Genomic DNA, 25,071 nt, shown 5'->3' with positions numbered 1-25,071 from the left:
ACTGAGCACTATTCTTTATTTTATTTTTTTTTTTGGTACTGGGAATCAAACTCAGGACCTTGCACTTGTGAGGCAGGCGGTGGAACCACAGAGCTAAATCCCTGGCCCTGAGCACTATTCTTAATTCCTTTCTTTTCCATGGCCATATCTAGTGAATCATCACATTCCATATATCTTACTTCTTAGAATAATTCAAATCTATTCCTTTCTGTCCTAATCATTACTTCACTAATCTATTCACCAAAATCTCTTTCTTAAGTAATCCATCCATCTACTAAATACTGTAGAGTGCCCACTCTGTGCCAAGTACTGAGCTATAACACTCCCTAACTGGTCCCTCTGTTCTCAGTCTTTCATCTTCCCAATGAATTCTTAGTCCAACAGCTAGGCAGCATGATCTTTTTTAAAAACATTCTACCCTGGGCCAGGAATTTAGCTCAGTGGTTCTGCCGCCTGCCTCGCAAGCGCAAGGTCCCAAGTTCAATCCCCGGTACTAAAAACAACAACAACAACAACAAAAATTCTACCCCCATGCTTAAAATGGCTTCATTGTAAATTTCAATTGGGTTCTCTATGACCATGGGTAAATTTCCAATTTCTTAACATAGCTCTTTTGTGGTCAGGTACCTTCATCTCTCTTTAGTCTCATCTCTTATCTGTCCCCTTAGATAAGTCACTTAACTATCTGAAACTCCTCATCTGAAAAATTGGGATAACAGTAGAACCTATCTCAGAGGTGGTTTTGAGGATTAAATGAGATAGTACATGTAAAGCTCTTAGCATAATTACCTGGCACACACTAAGTGTTAATTAGTATTAGCTATTCATAATGGTAATGTTAGATTTCTTCCATCCCCCTTCCTGTGATACTAACTTTAATCATACCATTTTGCACTGAATTATTTTTATTGCTTGTTGTTGCTTCAAATGCTAACTTCTAAGTAGACTGTAAAGTCCTTGAAGACAAGTCCCTGAAGACACACCTGCTGTATCTCCTGCAGCACATAGTACAATATTTAACTTGCAGTAGAGTTTAGTAAGTACATTTTGATAAAGTTTCACAGACGGAAAAGTGACAGAGGTTTTACAGAATATTTTTAAAGACCATAAAATAAACATCAAAACCCTAGGAGTATCATTTGCTCTCACCTCCTAGGGTAATGGGGTGTCACTGGCTTAGCATGGGACTTGGCAATGCTCACTGGAGGTCAGTGGGGTTTTTTCAGGTGGTTTGCTGCCAATATTCTGTTTTTGACAAAAACTGAGTATGAAAGCATGAAAGTGCTTAAATTTATTCTAGCATTCAGACAATATACAATTCATCTACTCATCTGTAATATCAGATTTTTGTTTCTTAAATATAAATGATTTCTCTGAGCTACCAAAATAATATAAATTCCATTTCATTAGAAGGGCAATGGAATCCTGTAATGGTTTGGATTTCTTAACTGATGACTAGGTGGCAATAAAAATAATCCAGAATAAGGCCCAGGGACTAGAAGATTCAGAGGTCTTTGGATGCTAAAACATCCACAAGTTTGGGTGAAAAGTCACATTATATGCACTGTAAAGTGAACCGGCACTTTGTAATTGTTTTCCCTCTCATTTTCACATACTTTATCTAACATTCTTATCCCTTCCTGCCTGGTGCTCCTACCTAGTGATCTGGGCTTGCTCTTTGCACCTCAGATTTTTCTAATGAGATATCTTTGGGTATTCGGATACCTGCTGTTCTGTATCAGTGCATGATTATTCGTATGTACACTGGAGTGGAGGAGCTAAGCATGGAACTGTGTGATTCTGAGACATAGACTCCCACTGGTACAATACAATCTTTGAGCTAAAGTTTTGTTGGTTTAGAAATCATTACAAAGCCAATGATTATTTTGTGTCTTCGATGTTACTAAGCAGAAGGTACAATGGCTTGGGATATGGAGAAGAAGAGGGCAAAGTCAGCTCTAAACAGAAGAGACAATGTTTCAAATCAAAGAAAATAAAAAGGCCCACATTCTCCAGTTGTGTCTAGGTTTTTCTCCTAAAATGAAGAAAACACTAAGGAACTAAAAGAACCCTTTGAGGAAAAAGAAAACCCAGAGGTCAAAGCAGTCTTCACCATCCAATTTAAACATGAATTCTCACTGGTTATATACCTTCTTTCCACACACATCTCTCCCCCAACACAAATACAAAAGATAAGCACCCAGGCAGCCCAGAAATAGAAATACATAGTACATACAATGTTCGAAAGATATTATTACCACAAACAAAGGCATCCTTAAATACTGTTCTACCAACACATTACACCATTCCCACATGGGCACATACTCATATAACAGAAGACTAGTAACAGATATCTGTACTTACCCCAGTCATGAGCATAATAGTCAGTGACTTGCAAAATATTGCACATAGAGCCATTGATTGATGCATCTTGTTAGTTTTGCCCTTTACTTTTAATACAGCATAATAGTTAAGTGTATAAACTTTAGAGCCAAATTAGATGTAAACCTTCATTCTGCCACTTACTCCCTGTGTGAGTTTGAACAAACTGATTACCAGCTCTGTGCTTCAGTTTCCTCATGCACAGAATGAGGACAATACATATCTCATCAGGTTATTGTGATAATGCACTTAAGGCTCTTAGGAGTAATGAGAGTTTCTAAAATGACCTGAGATAGAGTAAACATGTATTCAAGATTTGATTTAGGTGAGAGAAGTAGTAGGAAGGACTTAGGTGTGGGATTCCTTTTCTGTCCTTAGATAGTATATAACTAACTCAGGTAGTATATAACTAACTTAGACAGTATATAACTTCCTGGGTGTACACGCATTTCTCAATAATAATTCCATCAACGGACATGGGTCCACCATTAATGAGAACAATGCATTCACTCTTTTTTCTGAGGAAATCTATATATTTGCAATCATTGTATTATTATATTTATTTATAGTCTATTTTCAATGTGGCAATACAGTATTAAGTATGCTTCAGAGAGTACTTCTTCACTGCCAAACTCTAACTGATTGAAAAAACCTGTGTCTCATTGAGACCACTTTACACTGCAACATGGTAGTGCACAGCCTTAGGAGGAGGAGCCAGACAGTCCTGGCAAGAAAATGCAGGGCCCACAGTAAACTGACTATATATAACTGAGAACGGTACTGATACCTGGAGCTGCCTACACTATTTTCACCACTCACATAACCAAAAAACAAACAGACTAAGTATGTCCATAGTCATGGGCATTAATGCTTCCTTCTGCCAACTATAGCAGTTCTTCCCCTCCTCCCTACCCAAGAAGGGCTGCTAGGACATGGAGGCCTGCTCTGAGCTATAAAGACAGGAAAACTGCAGGAGTGGAAGAGGCTTGCCATGAATTCAGAAACACCAAGTCCAAAACAAACCATCCATTTTTCTAGAGCTCGAGCTATTCAGTGGAGAAAAACAGTGGGCAGTCCAGATCTGTCTCCTTACTATCTGAACACAAATGAATCAGTGGCCAATAAAAAAAGAGCTTCTCCTCTGGCTACACAGTGAAGTGGGAAGAACAAGAGCTTTGGAGTTAGGAAGATGTAGGCATGAGTCCCAGCTTATTTTATGTATTTATGACTTCTTTGACCCTGGAGTTCTTCATTGGAGAGATGGGAAGATCAGCTGCATTGCAGGGTTGACATTAAATGAGACTGGAAACAAAAATGCGTGTAGCACAGTATCCAGAACAAATTACTCAAATATGATTCTCTCCCCTTTCCAATTCCTATTTACCATACCACACAGCTGGACTCCTCTGTGCAGACAAAAAAAGTAAGGACTTCTCTCAACAGCTATGTGCATGTTTATTGTGGTAATAGTTGGTTTAGTTTTAGGTTTGAAGTTCTTTTGTTTTAGTTTTGGACTGGAAATGTTTAAAGGTATAAGATAGGCTTGATAGGTCTTTAGCTGAGTTATTAGGATTTCATCAACTTTCCAAGAACACAATGGAAATGGAGGACTTTGGCAAATTATGAAAAACGTAGAGTAAAGAAAAGGCCAAAATTACACAAATAGTCATACAGTGTAACCTCGAACTTGAACTGGAGAAATGGGAATTGGAGGATGAAGGTAGCAAATGGGAAATAGATCTATAAGATGATCTTCACTGACTTCCAGGAAGATGGTGGCATGGTGAGCACCACAGAAACAACCTCTCCAAGATTTGGAGTCCAGATGCTGGAATATGGCAATGAGGAAGAGAAGAAGGAGGGAAGTGGGTCCCCAGGACCCAGAAAGGATCTGAAGCGAGAACTGGAGCCCATAGGGAGAGAAAAGAGAGGGACCTAAATTCAGAAGAGGGACATGGCAAGCCATGCTCTCTCTGAGACCTGGCTCATGGTCTGGGAGAGCTGGCTTGAACCTGCAGAGGCACAATGACTACTGGCAACCCCAGATGCCTCCACAGAGAAATGCAACAGTGGAATGAAGCAGTGGACACAGCCCACTGCAATGGCTGGTGAGTTATTCTGGCTCAGACATCCCCCAGGTAAAGGTGACTGGCTGGCCGCCATTTTGAAAAGGGGCCAATTGAACTCAGAACTAAGAGCAGCTGTGGGTTGGCTCCATCTAGCAGATCCCAGTGTCACACTAAGGCACAGCCATGGGAGACACTCAAGGTTAGATACCCAAGCCAACTTCAAGCCAGCAGGAGGCCCCCAGAGTGTTGTGGGCTGAACAACTCGGGTCCCAGCCTTACAGCCAGAGACCAGAAGCAGCCTACACGTCAGTGGAACTGAAGGAGCAGGCTTTCTGGGATTATCCACCACTGTACCATAATTGTACTGCTGGCTTGCTGGTATCAATCAACACAGATCTGGGCTCCATCACCCTCTTTATTTTTCTTTTCTCTCTCTCTCTCTCTCTCTCTCTCTCTCTCTCTCTCTCTCTCTCTCTCTTTTTGGTACTGGGGATTGAACTGGGTTCTTTGCATTTGCGAGGCAGGTGGTGGAACCACTGAGCTAAATCTCCGGCTCTTTTTTTTTTTTTTGAGAAAAAAATTTTTTCCCATTCTGTGGAAATCTGTGATTGACTCTTCACTCTGTTTGTGGTTTCTTTTGCAGTACAAAAGCTTTCTAATAAGATGACATCCCCATTGTTGATTCTTTTGTGATATTTCCTGAAACCACCAACAAAGTGAAGAGACAACCCACAGAGTGGGAAAAAATTTTTGCCAGTTGTTCCTCACAGAAAGGACATATTGACAAAGACTAATATCTACAATATATACAGAACTCAAAAAAAATCAGAACTCCCAAATTTAAAGACCCAATACAGGAGGGGCTGACAGAAGCCTCTGGAAGTGAGCAAGAGGCAGGAGGTGGGAGCTGCAGGCACAGTCTATGGGGAGCCATCACTTTCCAGCAGCTGCAAGTGCCCACTACACCAGCTGCCAGGGATAGCCCACCTCAAAATGGCCTGAGACACTGAAAGAAGTCAGTCTCATCTTAAAACTGGATGTGATCAGATAATACACTGCCTCCTAGGGCAGAGAGGGTGAACCGGTCCCAGCACCCAGAAGGAAGCTCCCCTGCTGTCATCCCAAGCTCCTAGGGCAGAGAAGGTGAGCCACGTAGGTGCCAGAAGCACCACCACCACCACCCCCACCCCATGGAAATGAGAGGACACATAAACAAGCCTCAAAAACAGACTTCCAGATCACCTACAGCAACCCCAAAGGGAAGGGACATGGAACAATCTGATACTCAACCACCTGGACTCTCTGAACTGGCAACAAAAGAGGATCTGGGAAAAATGAAATCAGAAATAATTACTCAGATAACAGCAAAGATTTTGCTCAAGGTGCAAGACATGATTAATAAATCTAGAGAGGATACAGATAAAAAAATACAGGATCTGAGGAACATGATGGAATCCCTACATAGGAAACAAATGGAATCCATAAAACAGATACAAACAGATTTCCAAGACATTAAAAACTCCATAGAAAGTCTGTGCAGCAAAATGAACCAATATGAGGGTAGAATTTCACATATAGAAGATAAGATTGCAATTAGTGAGGAGGAAAAGAAAAATTGCTTTAAAATTGTAAGGGAGATCCCAGGTTCCTAGGGCAGAGAAGGTGAGCCGGTCCCAGCACCCGGAAGGAAGCTCTCTGCCACCATTACAGGCTCCTAGGGCAGAGAAGCTCAGCAGGTCCCAGAACCCAGAAGGAAGCTCCCCCGCCACCATCCCAGGCTCCTAGGGCAGAGAAGGTGAGCCAGTCCCAGCACCTGGAAGGAAGCTCCCCCACCACCATCCCAATCTCCTAGGGAACAGAAGGTGAGCCATGTGGGTGCCAGAAGCACACCCCCCACCCCCCGTGGAAATGAGAAAACACATAAACAAGCCTCAAAAACAGACTTCTGGATCACCTACAGCAACTCCACAGGGAAACGAGATGGAACAATCTGATACTCAACCACCTAGACTCTCTGAACTGGCAACAAAAGAGGATCTGGGGAAAAAGGAAATCAGAAATAATTACTCAGATAACAGCAAAGATTTTGCTCATGGCGCAAGACATGATTAATAAATCTAGAGAGGACACAGATTAAAAAAATAGAGAATCTGAGGAACATGATGGAATCCCAACATAGGAAACAAATGGAATACATAAAACAGATACAAACAGATTTCCAAGAGATTAAAAATTTCATCAAAAGTCTGCACAGCAGAATGAACCAATGTGAGAAAAGAATTTCACATATAGAAGATAAGATTGCAATTAGTGAGGAGGAAAAGAAAAATTGCTTTAAAATTGTAAGGGAACACGAGAAATCAATCCAGCAGCTGCTAGACAATGCAAAGAAGAATAACATAAGACTGATTGGAGTCAATGAAGAAAGAGGAGACAGTGCAGATAACATAAAAAAACTGTTCACAGAAGTGATGGCAGAAAACTTCCCAAGGAGGGGAAAAGAACTTGACATACAGATAAGTGAGGCATATAGGACTCCAGCTAGCCTTAATCAAAAAGAATCTACACATAGGCATATAATAGTTAGGATTCCAGAAATCCAACAGAAGAACAAAATTCTACAAGCAGTGAGAGAAAGAAACAAATCACATATGAAGGAAAGCCCATCAGAATCACAGCAGACTTCTCAATGCAAACCCTCAAGGCAAGAAGAGCTTGGAGTGATGTATTTCAAGCCCTAAAGGAAAACAGCCTCCAACCTAGATTGATGTACCCTGCAAAACTATCTTTCAAAATTGATGGAGAAATAAGATACTTTCATGATAAAGAGCACCTCAGGAACTTCATGAATACCAAACCGGCTCTCCAAAAAATTTTAGACAATACCCTAGGAAAAGACAATGAGGATCACAACCCCAGGAAACCCAGCAGAATGAATCCATTGGGTGTGACAAATTAAATGCAAAAGGGGAGAATCGAACAAAAAGAAAAAGTCATGACAAGGCTTTGAAAACTTTTAACTTCATCTCCCTAATGAGTGTATAATTCAATCTTATTATTGTACTGATTAGTATTTTTCTGATTCTAGAGTTGCACACCTTTCCTTGTGCTATACTGGCTATTTATCATCTTCTTATGTCTACATTTTAATTGGGTTGTCTATTAATGAGCTCTAAGAATTCTTTATATATTCTGCTCATAGGTTATATGCATTGTAAATATGGTCTGTTTAAGGACTACTTCTCATTTTAATGATGTCATTTGAAGTTCTAAATTTTGATGGAATCTCATTTATCAGTTTTTTTCTCTTATATGTCATGTTTTTTGTCTCCTAGGTAGTTCTTGCCTACCCTGAATTCATAAATATTTTCCCTTATAATTTCTTCTTAAAGTTTTATACTTTTAGGCTTTCTTATTTAGGTTCATAGATCCCTTCAAGTTATTTTCATGTATGGAAAAAAAGGGTTGAGGTTAATTTTTTATATACAGATACCAGGTGTTGTAGTGCCATTTGCTGAAAACACTATCTCTTCCTCGGCTCTTGAATTGAGTTTATATTCTGTAAAATGCTAATGTTAAATAATCTTTCAAAACTCAGTGGACCATATATGTGTGGTTCTATATCTAGATTCTGTGTTTTATTCCAATGATCTATATGTCTTTCCTTACACCAACACTGCCTTGATTACTGTAGCTTTAGAAGAAGTCTTAAAATTAGGTACTAAACAGCTTCCAACACTGTTTTTGCTTTTGTTTTTGTTTTTAACTTTTCTCGGTCCTTTGTACTCCTACATAACATTTAAATTTCAATATCCAATTCTTCATTTATAGCAAGTATACACAGACCTGAATTTTTATATATACCTTGTGTTTTCTAATCCTGCTAAATTCAAGTACAAGTTCTAGGGGCTCCTAGAGATTTCCTAGTATTTTCTCTGTAGATGATCATTTCATCTACATATAAAGATTTTGCTTCTGCCATGCTAATCCTATCCTAGTTGTGTCATTTTATTGCCAGACTATTTTGGTGGGGACTAGGTTTCAAAGTTTAATGGACAGATGAAGACTAAGCCTATCTGCCCTTGTTCCCCACCTTAAGGAGAAAGCATTGTATCTTCTCCATTCATATAAGGCGTTCTCACTGGAAGTATGGAGTACATGTCTTTAATCTGTTGAGAAGTTTCTGTTCTAGTTCTAGGCTCCTGATAGCTTTTACTGTGAACAGCTGTCGAATTTAGTCCAATACTTTTTCCCCAACTAGTGACAGGATCATATAGCTTTTTCCTTTCCTCTGTTAAAATGATGACTTTTGGAGGTGGATCTTCTAATGCTGAACCAACACTGCCATCCCTATACCAAAACCACTTTCTACATCCTGCCAGATCTGACTTCCAATAGTTTGTTTTGTTAAACAAATTTCTATCTATGTTCATACATTTTTCTTCTATTATCTTTATCCAGTTTTAGGATTAGCACAATGTTGAGTTCCTAAAATGAGGGGAGAAGTGTTCCTTCTTTTTTCTGCTTTAAATGTTTGATATAATTTATCAGTTAAAATGTTCATGAGCCTGCTGTTGTCATATAGGTAGGTTTTCAAGCTAGGAATATACTTTCTTTAATAGGTGCTGTTCAAATTTTATATTTCCTCCAGAGTTAGTTTCATTAATTTGTCTTCCAAGGTACTGCTTAGAAGTTGCCAAATTTATTTCAAAAAAGGTTTTTGTAATATGCTTTCTATATCCTTTTAAATTCTGTAAAGTCTGTGGTAACGTCTCCTAGATGTTAATATTGTCATTTTAAAAATGTATAACTGATATTGTGTAACAGGAAGAAAAGGTCTAAAAGAGCAGGGGAATTGGGAGGGTTGGGAGAAGGGAAAAAAGGGAAAGGAAAAAATATGAGAAGAGGAAAAAAATGGAAACAAGGTCTTTGCAAATAGGGAAGGGTGGAGGGGGTAAAGGGAGGGCAAGGGAAGGGGAAAAAAAAATAAGAACCAAGAGACTCATGTAATGGTACAAGATCCCAATGATGAATGTAATTGTATTTTATACCTAAAATGTACCAATAAAGTTAATGGGGAAAAAAAAAGACCCAGTACAAAAACGGGCATCTGAAATGAATAGATACGTCATAGATAAAGAACAGAAATGGCAAATAAATATATGAAAAAATGTTCAACATCACTGATTATTTGAGAGATACAAATTAAAACAACACTGAGATTCCACCTCACTCCAGAAAGAATGGCTATTATCAAGAAATCAACCAAGAACAAATGCTGGTGGGGCTGTGGGGAAAAAGGAAGTCTTCTCCACTGTTGGTGGGAGTATAGACTGGTCAATTGCTGCATAAATCAGTGTGCAGATTCCTCAAAAAACCAGAACTAAAGGTTCCATTTTATCCAGCTATTTCCCTTTTTGGTATCTTCCCAAAAGAACTAAAAGCATCATACCACAGTAATATATATGCACACCTATGTTTATAGCAGCACAGTTTGCAATAGCTAAATCTTGGAAACAGCCCAAATCCCCATCAATTGATGAATGGATAAAGACTTTTTTTTAATACAATGGAGTACTATTCAGCCATAAAGAAGGATAAACTTGAGATATTTCTAGCTAAATGGATACATGCGGAGACCATACTCTTAAGTGAAATCAATTGAACACATATGTTCAAATATCTCATGGTTTCTCTGGTGTGAAAAACCAAAAGTGTAAATAAGGACTAAAATGTATAATAGATATTGTGAAACAGGAAGAAAATGTTCAAATGGGAAAGGGAACAAGGGAGGGGGGAGATGGTCAGGAAAGAAGAGAAAAGAAAAAAAAGAGAATAGAAGGAAAAGTGGAAACGAAGCTTTTGTAAATAAGGAGGGGAAGAGGAGTTGAAGGAAGGGGATAGGAATGGGGAAAAAAAGAATCAAGATACATTACCTACATGTACAAATTCTATATGATGAACGTTATCATTATGTATATCTAAAATGTACCAATAAAATAAGTTTTTAAAAATTCATTCTCCTTTTTTTATCTTTTGTGTACTAGGGTCTCTGCAACCACACCCTGAATTTGAATAGATAGGTTTTCCTGGTAAATTTCATTGAATATTTTAAAAATGAGCTTCACTGTACTGTACTGTAAGTGTTAAAATAGAATGAGACTGGATGCCTTTATGAACTGTTTTCACTACAAAGACATAAAAACTTACTCGTCCTATAGATGGGAGTGGGGGTAATGCTAATCTAACTCATTTTATCCTTAAACCCTATCAGATTTCAGCTGCAACATTTGAAGTCCTCAAAATGATATTTTACTATATCAAGAATTCTCATTACACATTTCTGTAATGATTGAATGCCTTAGGTATCTGAAAAATTACAAAGTGTTTTCTGTTTTAGTGCAAAAATAGGCTATGTCTACACTTTAGATTGCACCACTGATTTAGGTTTTTCATCTATATTAAATGTCAATTGCTATATACTTAATAAGATTGAATGTAATACTCTGAATTAGTCATTACTGTAGTATAAATGAATAGGCTGACTAGGTCAATATGCACCTATTTTTCACTGTTCATGGAAACCATTTTCTCCACCTATAAGTCTACAGTGGTTTCAAAATAGATATTTCATTTCCATAAGGCACGGGTAGCCCAAATCCTGATTGGGAGCTATTAAGTCTGCTTCCCTTATTCTTCCACCTCTCACAAAAATACAGAACATTTTGGCTAAAAACATTTTTTAAATCTCAAAGAACTCTTTCTTTTCAAAACCAGTAAGTTCTCAGGAAAACTGTGTGTTCCTTGAAGGCAAGATCCATTTAATATTTATTTATTGTTATACATCAAGACTTCAGGGTGCCATTTTGCTCATACAATTCACCATTTCTGTCTTCATTAAATACCTCTACTATCTGCCTCTCCAGAGAGAGTAATTTAATTTTCCTCTTTCAACATTTGACTAAAATGCATTTTCTCTATTAAAGTTTCCCTGATTACCCTCACTTCACTCCAATCACATCTTCATTTCACCATGTTCTCAATGCTTGTTGAGATGTCCTCCAACAATGATTCAGATTCCATTCCTTTCTTCAACTATCCTAAAATAATCAAGGATAACCTGCTGAAATCATTGATAGCAGTAATTTTTAATTTCTTTCAAATGATCTATTTTTATGCTTTCAGAAGTGGTCAGATATTTATTACAAAGATGCCAAGATTTTTGCCCTTCCCAAATCAAATACACTTCCAGTGAGCAACAGGAACAGGAAGGGGAGAACAATAAGTCACCTCAAGTTCAAACTTCAAAGAAAAAGTCTTTTAAAGTGACTGAAGGTAAGACCTAGGGAAAAGGCAGAAAGCTGAAATTCCCCAAACTAAAGGAAGAGTTTCTGTACCAATTCATCTCCTTTCTTTTTTTCCTTGTCCTAAGGCCAAAGACCACTGCCACCAGCTGCTTGAGAAGAGCCAGAAGGAGCTCAACCTTCTCACACAACTTCTGGAAGAGACTAACCCATTGTATTATAGCAGTTCTGAGGTGGAAAAAAGAAAATGACACAAAATATCCAGGAAGGTGCCTTAATGTGTTCAGTGCCCTAAACGCTAGGAATAAAACTAAGTAAGTAAAACTGTAAGGGCTATCTGTACTATCGTACTGCTGCAGCTATATAAATATCTTTCTTTGTCAATAGATATTGTATTTTCCTCAGCTAGACTAAAAGTTCCTGGAGGTCATCAACCATGTGTATTTCTTTTGTAGCCTCTAAATTGTCCACCATACTGAGGATGTAGTGGATGCTCAAAAAATATTGTTGACAGACTGGTTACTAAGTATTTTTCCCTTTGCTGTTTTTCAGGAAAGCTTATTATTCACAAAACCACAGTGTCTTGGAAGCCAAAAGGAAGTATCCACCTGTTGGTATACATTTTCCCTTAGCTATGCATTATACAGAGATTTCCTCTGGAAATATAAACAAAGGATGCCTGATGAGCCAGGACAAAGAACTATATATAGAGATTAAGTGACCAGAGTAGCAAGGTCAAATTATGCCCTTCCTTAACAAGATTAAAGGGAGCTGGAGGTCTGCACCTACCTCCTTCCTACGCTCTCCAGCTCCCAAAGAAACTATTTCTAACTGCCTATTTACTGAATTCTGAAGGCTGAGCAGCAACTATAACAAGCTACAATTCAGGTAATAAATCTGTGGTGATCTTAATCTGTTTCTGTAATAAAAGGAAGACTGCAGCTTTGTTTACTTTCTGAGGAGAATAGAGAACAGGGAGAAAGAACTAGAATAGGAAGGCAATAGTTATGGCCTCTTTATAAAAAGTCAATCAGTGACAAAAATATTTGCAGGCAGGAACAGGTTTGGCATGAAAATAGCCTATTCCAGTTTTCTCTGAAGTGCCTGAGCTGGTATCCTCTACCCTCAACCAATATGAAATGCCTGGCTTACGCTGTGAAAATAGTCATTCCGTATAGATAAATCTTGATTAGATAAAAATTCAAATCACCTTTCAGTGTCTGGCTGTCATGATTGACAGAATCCTATTATTTATTTCATTTTATAAAGTATTTATAAGCATTTATGAAGTCTCAAGTCCCTTCTTTAACTGCATTTCTAGTCCTGGGGCTTCTCCTAAAGGCATCTGGACATGCATGCTCTGCGTTAAACGAGTATAATAAGTACCCTAGGCTCACCCTATAATTAAGAGGGAAGGTAAAGATACATCCCTAACTTTTCAGAAGAGATGATGTCATACAGGACAGCTATGGTCTTCCATAATCCATTCTGTAGGGCTCCTGGTTATGGACAGAATCCTACACTGATATTCCCAAAATACATTCTCATGTTCACCATTATTATACTATCTCACTTTTCTTTTTGAGTTAATGTTTTTATTCTATTTTCCATATTCCCTGCCCACATGTATCCACATCAGGTTGGATTTCTATATTGGGTAAGTCCTAAGAGAATAGGCAGTGTGGCTGTGCTGTTTTCTTTGTACCTGGTATGATGCCATGCATAAAAAGGTATTAGTAAAAGATAACTTTTTGTTTAAACAGAGCAGGCAGTGGCCTACATGAAGTTTAACAATACCTACTTTGAATACCTACTTTGCTGATACATCATGGGGCTACTCTTCTCTCTTACTTTCCTAACATGTGTCACCACAAGTGCTACCTTTTTAAGGCTTAGACAGGAATGCTAACTTCAGAAAGGCACTATTTAAACATCATCAGTTACCCAAAAGGCCAGTGTGAATCCTCCCAGGCTAAGGCAATAATGAATTGTTTTATGAGACTAACTCCTTGCCACTTGAAAAGAGTAGGGTCCTAAAAATAAAGGTTTGGATGGCAGGATGGCTTGGGCAAGGTTGAAATAGGACTATGCTTGCTTGAGAGTGATCAAGGTGATAAGCTTCTCAGGGGTCAGGAGATGAGACTCTAGAGAAGTTCTAAAATGAATGAGCAAAGGAAGTAAACCACTGAACTTTCCTACTTTGACTATAACTTGCTCTGTACTTAATAGTCTTTTTATTAGAATGAGGAAGGTGATGATTTCAATCTCTAGCCACATTTTATTCACTATTAGCAGTTATTCCACCTTCAATCATGCAAATTCTAAACCCAGGGATCCCTTATCTCATCTCTTACTTATAATACTCCACTGTCCCTTCACAAGTGTGCATTTCTTATACTGTTATCCAACAGGAAAATCAAAAACTTTGATAGAGTAGAACACAGAAGGATTCTGATTAGTTGAAAACCACTCTGAAATACATTCTACTTTGCTTTTTCCATTCTTGGAAAAGAAGAAACTGTAGAGAAAAAGAACATAATAAAGAAAATAACCATTCACAGAATTGTGATTGATGAAATCTAGAAAGATACTAAAGGTCATGGAGTCAGTTTAACTCCCTGTTTATAGGTAAGGATCCTGAAAGCTGAGACTAAATGACTTACATTATACAGTTAATACAAGAGCTAAGTTTAGAGCCTAATTTTCCAACTCACATTCTAATATTCTTTCTTTTCATTTCTTATGCTTCTCAAATCCCCTACCCCATTCTAGCATCTCACATATAAGTTTAATCAGTACACTATGCACACTATACACCCTACATAGCATATCATTATGTCTACAAATGGAGTCCACAGCAAGGATTATACTGCTATGTTAGGCTCATTAGACAAGTACGTGCTACTGGAAGAAGAGCACTTGTCAGACACTTTGACAAATTCAAACAACTGGGGAATATGAAGTTAGTCATATGATAAGAGGATTCTTTACCTTATGAGAAGATTCTCCACTGTCTATTAAATAGAAATCCCCAGGTGAGATTATAATAAAATTACATTATTGTTTAAAAATAAACTTGAACAGTTATATTTATCTGTCATACAAGTTACATTAGAACTGGACTATAAGGATGCAGAATTGGCCGAAGGTGCAGTCTTCACCTTCACCTCATCGACTGCCATTTCATATTTTGTAGAGGACGCAGGGGTAAGCAATGGAAAGGATTTTTTTTTTCACAAAAGTATTTTGCTGCTGGCTTCCTATATCCCTTCCTCCCTTCCAGGCAGCTCCAGGCTCCCGGCTCCCACTAAGCTTGGCAAGAATGGGAGCGTGTGGGCACCCTGTGCAGCTCTAAGAGCGCAGAACAGCAGGAGTGGGACCTGTGGAAGCAGAGCTGCCTCCAGGGCTGAGGAACAGAGCCCCCGCCCAGCACCAAGGAGATGAGCCACATGGGTGCTAGCAGCACACCCCCCCTCACCCCACCTCACACCCCTTGAAATGAGAAGACATGTAAACAAGTTTCAAAATGAGACTTTCAGATCACTTAAAGCAACCCCAAAGGGAAACGAGATGGAACAATCTGATACTCAACCACCTGGACTCCCTGAACTGGCAACAAAAGAGAATCTGTAAAAAATGAAATAAGAAATAATTTCTCAGATAACAGCAGAGATTGTGCCCATAGTGCAAGACATGATTACTAAATCTAGAGAGGACACAGGTAAAAAAAATAGAGGAGCTGAGGAATATAATGTAACCCCAACAAAGGAAACAAATGGAATCCATAAAACAGATGCAAACAGATTTCCAGGAGATTAAAAACTCCATTGAAAGTTTACTCAGCAGAATGAGCCAATGTGAGGAGAGAATTTGAGATATAGAAGATAAGATTGCAATTAGTGACCAAGAAAAGAAAACTTGCTTAAAAATAGTAAGGGAACATGAGAAATCAATCCAGCAGCTGCTACATGATGCAAACAAGAATAACATAACACTGATTGGAGTCAGTGAAGAAACAGCAGAGAGTGCAGATGACATTTAAAAAAACTGTTCACAGAAGTAATAGCAGAAAACTTCCCAAGCAGGGGAAAAGAACTTGACATACAGATAATTGAGACAGATAGGACTCCAACTAGCTTTGATCAAAAAAAAATCTCCACGGAGGCATGTAATAGTTAAGATTCCAGAAAACCCAACAGAAGAACAAAATTCTACAAGCAGTTAGAAAGAAGAAACAAATCACATACAAAGGAAAGCCCATCAGAATCAAAGCAGACTTCTCAACATAAACCCTTAAGGCAAGAAGAGCTTGGAGTGATGTATTTCAAGCCATAAAGAAAAACAGCCTCCAACCCAGACTTATGTACCCTGCAAAACTATCTTTCAAAATTGATGGAGAAAAAAGATACTTTCATGACAAAGAGCACATTAGGAACTTCATGAATACCAAACCAGCACTCCAAAAAATTTTAGACAAAATCCTAGGAAAAGACAATGAGGATAGCAATCCCAGGAAGCCCAGGAGAATGAATCCACCGGGCACGACAAGAAATTAAAAGCAAAGGGGGAGGATCAAAGGAAACGAAAAAGTCATGACAATGATAACTCAATATGTATCAGTTATAACCATCAATGTTAATGGTCTCAACTCACCAATCAAATCAAACAGACTGGCAGAATGGGTCAATAAGCAAGTTCGAACAATATGTTGCATACAAGAAACACACTTCATTCAAAAAGAAACTCATGGACTGAAAGTTAAAGGTTAGAAAACAATACTCCATGGGACAGGAACATGAAAAACGCAGGAGAAGCTATACCCTTTGCACATCAAGTGGATTTTAAACCACCACTGACTAAGAGACACAAAGAAGGACACTACATCCTTATAAAGGGAACAATCCAAGAAGAGATGACAATCATAAATATCTATGCACCAAACACTAGTGCACCCAATTATATAAAACAAATATTAATGGACATGGAAAATCAAATAAGCACTAACACAATAGTAGTGGGGGACCGAAATACCCCACTGTTGCAAATAGACAGATTAACTAGACAAAAAATGAGCAACAAAATACTAGAACTCAATCAAACTCTTGAACAAATGAACTTAAGAGATGTTTACAGTGTTCCACCCAACAAAATCAGAATACACATTCGTTTCAGATGCACACAAGTTGTTCTCCAAAATAGGCCACATACTCGCTCATAGAACATGTTTAAGTAAGTGTAAAGGAATTGAAGTTATCCCCTGTACATTATCAAACCATAGTGTGATGAAATTGGAGATCAATAGCAAAAGAAACTGCAAAAATTACATAAAAACATGGAAATTGAACAACACACTTCTGAATAACCAATGGGTCACAGAGGAAATTAAAGAAGAAATCAGAAAGTTCCTACAATTAAATGACAAGGACAATACAACATATTGGAATCTGTGGGATACAATGAAAGCAGTCTTATGAGGGAAATTCATACCAGTGAATACTCATATTAGGAAAACAGAACGAACTCAATTGCGCGACCTGATGCTGAATCTTAAGCTTCTAGAAAAAGAAGAGCAGGACAAACCCAAAGCTCACACAAGGGAGGAAATTATAAAGCTCAGAGCAAAAACCAATGCAATGGAGACTAAAAGAACAATATAAAAAAATCAATGAAACCAAGAGTTGGTTCTTTGAAAGAAAAAACAAAATTGACAAACCGTTAGCCAAACATCAGAAAAGGGAAAGAAATGGCCTAAATCCATGCAATTAGGAATGAAAAGGATGAAATTAAAATGGACCCAGCAGAAATCCAGAGGATCATCAATACCTACTTCGAGAACCTATGTGCCAATAAGGTGGAAAGCACAGAAGAAATAGACAGATTCCTAGATACATATGAATTACCAAAGTTGAATGAAGAAGACCTAAAAATTCTAAACAACCCAATATCAACCAATGAAATTGAAAATGTAATTAAAAACTTATCAACTAAGAAAAGCCCAGGTCCTGATGGTTTCACTCCTGAATTCTACAAGACATTTAAAGAGGAACTACTGCCCCTACTGTTTAAACTCTTCAATGAAATTGAAAGGGAAGCAATACTCCCAAATTCATCCCTGGAAGCAAGCATCACCTTGATCCCCAAAGGAAAGAAAGACCCAACCAAAAAAAAAAAAACTATAGGCCAATCTCACTAATAAACATAGATTCAAAAATACTTAATAAGATACTGGCAAATAGAATGCAGAAGATCATCAAGAAGATCATACACCCTGACCAAGTGGGATTCATCCCAGGGATGCAGGGTTGGCTCAACACACACAAATCAGTAAATGTAATACACTATATCAATAGAGCCAAGGGCAAAAACCATATGATCATCTCAATAGATGCAGAAAAAGCATTTGACAAAATTAAACATGCATTTATGAAAAAAACCTACAAAAAATGCAATAGATGGTCTCTACGTCAATCTGATAAAAGCCGTCTATGAAAAAGCAACAGCTGATATCATACTAAATGGTCAAAAGCTGAAATCCTTCACACTAAAATTAGGAACAAGACAAGGATGTCCACTATCACCACTCCTGTTCAATATAGTTTTGGAAACATTAGCCACAGCAATTAGAAAGAAATAAAAGGAATAAAGATAGGAAATGAAGTCACAGTGTCATTATTTACAGATGACATGATACTCTATATAGAAGACCCCAAGAACTCCACCAAAAGTCTTCTAGACTTAATAACCAAATTGAGTAGTGTAGCTGGATACAAGGTCAACACACAAAAATCAATAGCTTTCCTCTGCACCAACAACAGACTCACTGAGACAGAAATAGGGCAAACAATTCCTTTCACAGTATCATCCAAAAAATTGAAATACCTAGGAATCAACCTAACAAAAGAAATCAAAGACCTCTTCTCCGAAAACTATAGTACTCTGAAAAGAGAGATTGAAGACAATATCAGAAAATGGAAAGACATCCCTTGCTCCTGGGTAGGAAGGATTAATGTAGTGAAAATGGCCATACTTCCAAAATTGGTCTATAGATTCAATGCAATCCCAATTGAAATCACAGCAGCACACTTCATGGACTTTGAGAAAACAATCCAAAAATTCATTTGGAACAAGAAGAGACCCAGAATAGCAAAAGCAATTCTAGGCAACTGAGACATGGCAGGGGGTATTATAACCCCCAGCTTGAAACTATACTACAAAGCTACTGTGATAAAAACAGCATGGTACTGCCAAAGAAACAGACCTGAGGACCAGTGGAACAGATTAGAAGATGCAGAAACAACTCCAGACACATGCAGCCACCTCATCTTCGACAAAGGAGCCAAACATCCTCACTGGAGGAAAGATAGCCTGTTTAATATATGGTGCTGGAAAAATTGGGTTTCAACTTGCCAAAGACTACAACTAGACCTATATTTCTCACCATGCACTAAACTAAAGTCTAAATGGGTTAAATATCTAAATATTAAACAGAAATGCTGAACCAACTGGAAGAGAGTTTAGGAAGAACTCTTGGAGATGTTGGTGTAGGAAAAGGTTTTATGAACAAAACCTCAGTTGCCTGTAAACTAGCATAGACAAGCAACAAGTGGGATCTCTTCTTACTATAAAGCTTCTGCACAGCAAGAGAAACCACCAACAGTGTGAAGAGACAACCCACAATGTGGGAAAAAATTTTCACCAGCTGTTCCTCAGACAAAGGTCTACTATCTCGAATCTATAAAGAACTTAAAAAAATCAGACCTCCCAAACTTAAAGACCCAATCCAAAAATGGGCATCTGAAATGAACAGACATTTCTCAGGCAAAGAAGTAGTAATAACAAATAAACACATGAAAAAATGTTCAACATCACTGATCATTCGAGAGAAGCAAATGAAAACAACACTGAAATTCCACTTCACTCCAGAAAGAATGGCTGCTATCATGAAATCAACCAATAACAAATGCTGGCGGGGCTGTGGGGAAAGAGGAACCCTGCTCCACTGCTGGTGGGAGTGTAGACTGGTGCAAGCACTGTGGAAATCAGTATGGAGATACCTCAAAGAAGTAGGACTTAGGAAGTAGGAAGTAGGTATCTTCCCCAAAGAACTAAAAGAATCATACCACAGTGATATATGTGCACCCATGTTCATAGAAGCACAATTTGGAATAGCTAAAGCTTGGAAGCAGCCCAAATGCCCATCAACTGGAGACTGGATAAAGAAAATGTGGGGTTTTTTAATAAAATGGAGTATTACTCAGCCATAAAAAATGAGAAATTAGAGACATTTATAGCTAAATGAATGCACATTCAGGCCATACTCTTAAGTGAAATAAATAGGACACACATGTGTAAATACCGAATAGTTTCTCTAGTGTGAGAAACTGAAAGTGTAAATAAGGACTAAAAGATATAATAGATAATGTGAAATAGAAAGAAAAGGGGCAAAGGGGAAGGGGAAGTGGGAGGGGTAGGGGAAAGGAAAGAAGGGAATGGAATAAGAGAAAATGAAAAAATGGAAACAAAGTCTTTGTAAATAGGGAGGGATGGAGGTGTTGAAGGGAGGGCAGAGGAAGGGGGAAAAAATAAGAACCCAGTGAGATTATGTATGTAAAGGTGCAAATTTCCAATGATGAATGTCTTTATAGTGTATATCTAAAATGTACCAAGGAAATAAAATTTTTAAAAAATATTAAAAAGAAAAATAAAAAAAGAACTGGACTATGAGGCTTTAAATAGAATTAGAAACATTTTTATTCAATCACCGCCCATTAGGAATCCTATAATTTTTTTTTTTTTTTGGTACCAGGGATTGAACTCAGGTCCTTACCCTTGCAAGGCAGGTGGCGGAACCACTGAGCTAAATACCCAGCCCTAGGAATCCTATAATATTTTATGTGACCCTGTCTAGACTTTGAGGCCTACTACCATCAATTCTTTAACAAAGTAAACACTAGATTAAACTAAATGATATAGCCAGAGTTTCAAGCATCCTCTTGAAAGAGAAGGATTCATTCATTCATTCATTCATTCCAGTACTGGGGATCGAATTCAGGGTGTTTGTAATGAGCTACCTTCCAGCAGTTTTTTTGGTTTTTGAGACAGGGCCTCACTGTGTTACTAAATTGCCCGGCCTAGTATCAAACTCGTGATCCTCTTGCTACAACCTCCCAAAAGGCTAGGTCTACACAGGCATGTACTACCAAGCTCAGATATTATCTTTCTTTTATTATGTCCAGTTACAAAGAGGTCAAGTCCTCTTCTAAGCTATCCTCTAAGATTTAGTGTAGGTAACAATTTGTAAAGCTTTATATGTGTAGAGCAGTTTGCAATTCACAAACAACTTTAACATAGATATTATTTGTTGATGATAAGAATAAGTGGAAAGGTGATGAGTGAGGACCAGGTAGAGAACATGGTATAGTTAGGACCAAGGGCAGGGGATGAAGAAGGAGAAGCTAGGAAAGAGAAGCAGTCCTGATTATTTTGTTATAGAAACAATAGTTCATTGAATGAACCTCATCCTAACCCCAAAGACTCAGGATTCCTAACTTGCCTATGACACCCCATTAATATCTTTAAGGAGTAATAATGTCAATTTCATGAAAGAAGAAGCACATATTATGTCTTATTCTCACACTTCCTGCTGTTTGAAAAGGAAAAGGGATTATCCCTCAGATTGTCTTCTCCCCCCAATCCATTTCTATTGCCTATTTTTTAAAAATATAGATATTTGTCACTTTTCTTAGAACAAGCATCCTGGAAAAATGAGACCACCTGGTACTACCATTCAGTCCTTCACTCCACATGATTGAAATACACTCTGCCAAAATTGAAGTTGCCCCAGACAATTGCCTGATCCAGGTCTAAAGGAATTGCAAATGTTTCTGTTACATACCTCAACCTGCTGGCAGATCTGTATTAGTTTGGCCATTTGATTTTCTAGTTCACTGTTGCGCTTAACCAGGTTGGTGAGGTTCATCTCCAGGGTTTGCTGTCATCGCAAAGTATGAAGCCAGAGGGAAACAGGGAAGAAGGGGGAAAAAAACAATGAGATTAAGAACCAATTATCATATGGAGTTTAGTCAGTCAGTAGACAAATACTTCAGAGATTGATTGAATACGTGCTATGGGCCAAGCACTATTTTAGATGCTGGTTAATAATATATATCTATTCTAGCAGGTTGTCACTGTTGGAGAAAAGATGACATTTATGATTTTGTGAGTGGTTGCAGAAATTTACTGACATTAAAGAACCTAATGTTTTTAACTTTTCAAAGTACTTCATAGTCAATATCTCATTCTCCCCTTGTAATAATTCTATAGCATATGATGAACAGATGAGTAGACCAAGAAAACTATAATTTATTGAATGATTATTGCTTGCTAGACACTATACCAAAAAATTTCGCATATATCAATTAATAATCATAACAATCCCACAAAGAAGATGCCAGCATTTCACTGGTGCGAGAACTGAACTTTAGAGTGATGATAAAGTGTTTTGCAATCATACAACCAGTATGCAGCAAAGCTAGGACTAGAACCAGTCTCAAACTCATAGTCATGGTTTTCACTTAGCATTCTATGATTCTTTTGAGTTTTTTGGTAGTGACATTATATATTTATCAGTAGACTCCTTCAGGATAAAAACAGTATTTTTAGTGCAAGATTTATCAAAATCAAGTATTGTACCTCATAGCTTTCCTTCTTTTGCACTGAGACATCACCCACAGAGATGCCGAGCTTTGAACACAACGCCTGGCTGTCTCAACAGTGGACACTCATTGCTTACCATCACTTACTGGTACATATTAAGAGCCTTTTGCAGATTACTGACTACAATGTAGTTATAATAATACTCAGAACTCTTAACATATTTTCAGTTGAGCAAGCTATTCTCATTCTTTATGTGAAAAATAAAATCTTACATCACTCTAGATTGATCATAGACTTTTTTATTCTTCCTATCCCCAAGTCTTCAGCTTTGACAGCTACTTCTCCTCTAAGACCTGTGCCCATATCTACTACTTTCTCATCCGCCATCCCAACCCTCCACAAAGTCTATTTCAAATATACTACCCCCAATTTACTGGCCCTTATTCTGCCAGCATCCCTTCCTTCAGTCATATTTGTTGCTTCATCGCTGTCTCTATGGGTCTTGTGATTTGTAATTGTTCAAAGTTCATTCTTTTGGAAAAGAGGATGGGAAGGGCACAGGGGATGAGGGGACATGCACAAATAGAGGGAACTTGTGTCCTTTGTTCCTTTTCTGTCTAGTAAGTAGCTATAGCTCCTTAATAACCTTGGCACTGTCCCATAAATATATCCCAGAGGATATATTCACATAGATACATGTATTTCTAAGCTTAGTAGTCTAATTTCACTTGTTCTCAAACTGGATTTTGAACAAAAGCTCAACCTTGCTTCCCTTCCTGCCAGATCTCTCTTGCTTTCTTTAGCTATGTTCTCACGGACATGATTTTTCATTATGTATTCCATTTTTTCTTGGTTTGGGGGTTGCCCTGACCTTTTTAAATCCCACTCACACCTCAATCTGTGGTCTTCTTAGCAAGGACAAGGGGAAGGAGGAAGAAAAACACAAAGGAAGCAACTGTGATTTGTGCATGATCTCTACATAGATATCAGAAAAAAAGAAATAGCAGTTCAGAGATTTAATACAACAAAAATGTATTAAACACCTATTTTGTATTCACAGATAGAGAGGAGGTGAAATTAAGATGGATCTTGAAGAATATGTAGGACTTTACTACACAAAGAGAGAGGGGGGCAGAGTATTCTAGGCACAAGGAGTAGCATGAGCAAAAGTAAAAATGAATAAAATAGCCAGCACAGTGATACGGGCCTGTAGTTCCAGCTACTCCAGAGGCTGAGACAGGAGGACCACTAGAGCCCAGATGTTTGAGGCCAACCTAGGTAACATAGCAAGCCTCTGTTTCAAAAAAAAAACGTACAGAGCATGTTCAGGAAACAGTAGTTTAGTTTGGCTAGAATAGAGGGTACAAAGAGACAAAGAGTAGTAGAAGTCAAGGCCGGAAATGGAGATAAAAGCTCTGTTATGAAAGTCTTGAAAAAGAGGTAAGATTATACCTACTTTTTTTTTTTTTTAGCATTAGGGGCTTACCAAAGGCTATTGAACAAGGTAATGGTATAATCAAGGCAGCATTTAGGACATTAACATAGCAGCAATATTTAGGGCAAATTGAAACAGAAAAGCCTAGGGGCAGGAACACTGGTTAGAAGGAGGCTGAAATATTTAAGGTAGTTGCTAATACAGGTCTGGGCCAACCTAAGAAGATAATTAAGAGAAATGTGTTTTAAGAAAGGATTTGTCATTATCAGGTATGCAGAGATACAAGAAATGTAAGGATTGATAAAAGGAAGCTGGATTTCATAATTAGAGGTTACAGATAACCTTTGATGGAGTTTCAGTTGGGTTTCGGAAAGAGATACTAAATCATAGGAAGTTAAAGAGTATGTCCGTGGTGACAAAGTGGAGCTGCGAGTCTAGACTCCTTGTCAAATCTTCAGTTCTAAAGTGAATGTGATAGAACTCAGTTTGACCAAAGGGGCTAGCTTCAGTTATGGAATGAGAATTGGTAACAGACCCAGTCAATAGATGATTTCCTCTAGCAGAGTGGTCTTAATTCTTATATCAATGAAAATTCCATGTATCACAAATGACTATATTGACTATTAGGTAACTATAATGAAGACTGATAAACCCAGAGCAGAGACAATATTAGAAATCTGTGTTTCCAACTGTAATATACTTCCATTCAAACATGGGATTCCATGGGAAGAATATGTTTAACAAATATATGTTGAACTGTTGCAATGCTGGTCATGAAATTGATATCTTATAAATACTTCATAGTGCAGAGCAGAACTAAGATTTCTGCTGTGTGTTCCTGAGACTCACAGCTTCCATAAACCCACTGAAAGCAAAAATTAGGGCTGAACACATAATTTGAGGTCTGGTTAGACTATGGGCCTTAAGTTACCATCATAAAATTATGACAAATGGTTAGTTTGCTCTGCCCTCCTAGAAATTTGCAGAATGTAAGTGCATTTTAACAACACAGAACTAGGACTGACAAGATGATTCTAATTTCAATCTTGCTTCATTAATATGAAAAAGCTTTGAAAAATAAATCACTGGCTAATGAAAACACCACCTGTTGATGGCTTTTTGCCACTATTTTCTTACATTATGAGACATAATTTGAGGAAAACACTGAACATTTACTTCCTCACTTCCTATTCATTTACAAAGAATTAAAACCTCTCAAATTGGA

The 25,071-nt window shown here is 37.9% G+C and overlaps 1 protein-coding gene across 6 annotated transcripts in view; it reads right to left on the bottom strand.

The window, feature by feature from the left end:
• Mid2 (midline 2) overlaps window positions 1-25,071 on the bottom strand; it is a 115,367-nt gene that overhangs the window by 65,023 nt on the left and 25,273 nt on the right. For all 6 annotated transcript variants that reach the window (XM_004861455.3, XM_004861456.4, XM_087196741.1 and 3 more), the window contains exon 3: window positions 21,651-21,746. In XM_004861455.3, the coding sequence (XP_004861512.1) occupies window positions 21,651-21,746 (96 nt within the window). The remainder of the gene's footprint in view (window positions 1-21,650; window positions 21,747-25,071) is intronic.

The sequence above is a fragment of the Heterocephalus glaber genome, unplaced genomic scaffold (genome assembly GCF_053883595.1).
Source record: "Heterocephalus glaber isolate CG9 unplaced genomic scaffold, H.glaber_assembly_v1.0 deba00001613, whole genome shotgun sequence".
NCBI lineage: Eukaryota > Metazoa > Chordata > Mammalia > Rodentia > Bathyergidae > Heterocephalus > Heterocephalus glaber.
The sequence above is the reverse complement of the archived record's forward strand: the minus strand, read 5'-3'. Positions and strand labels throughout refer to the sequence as shown.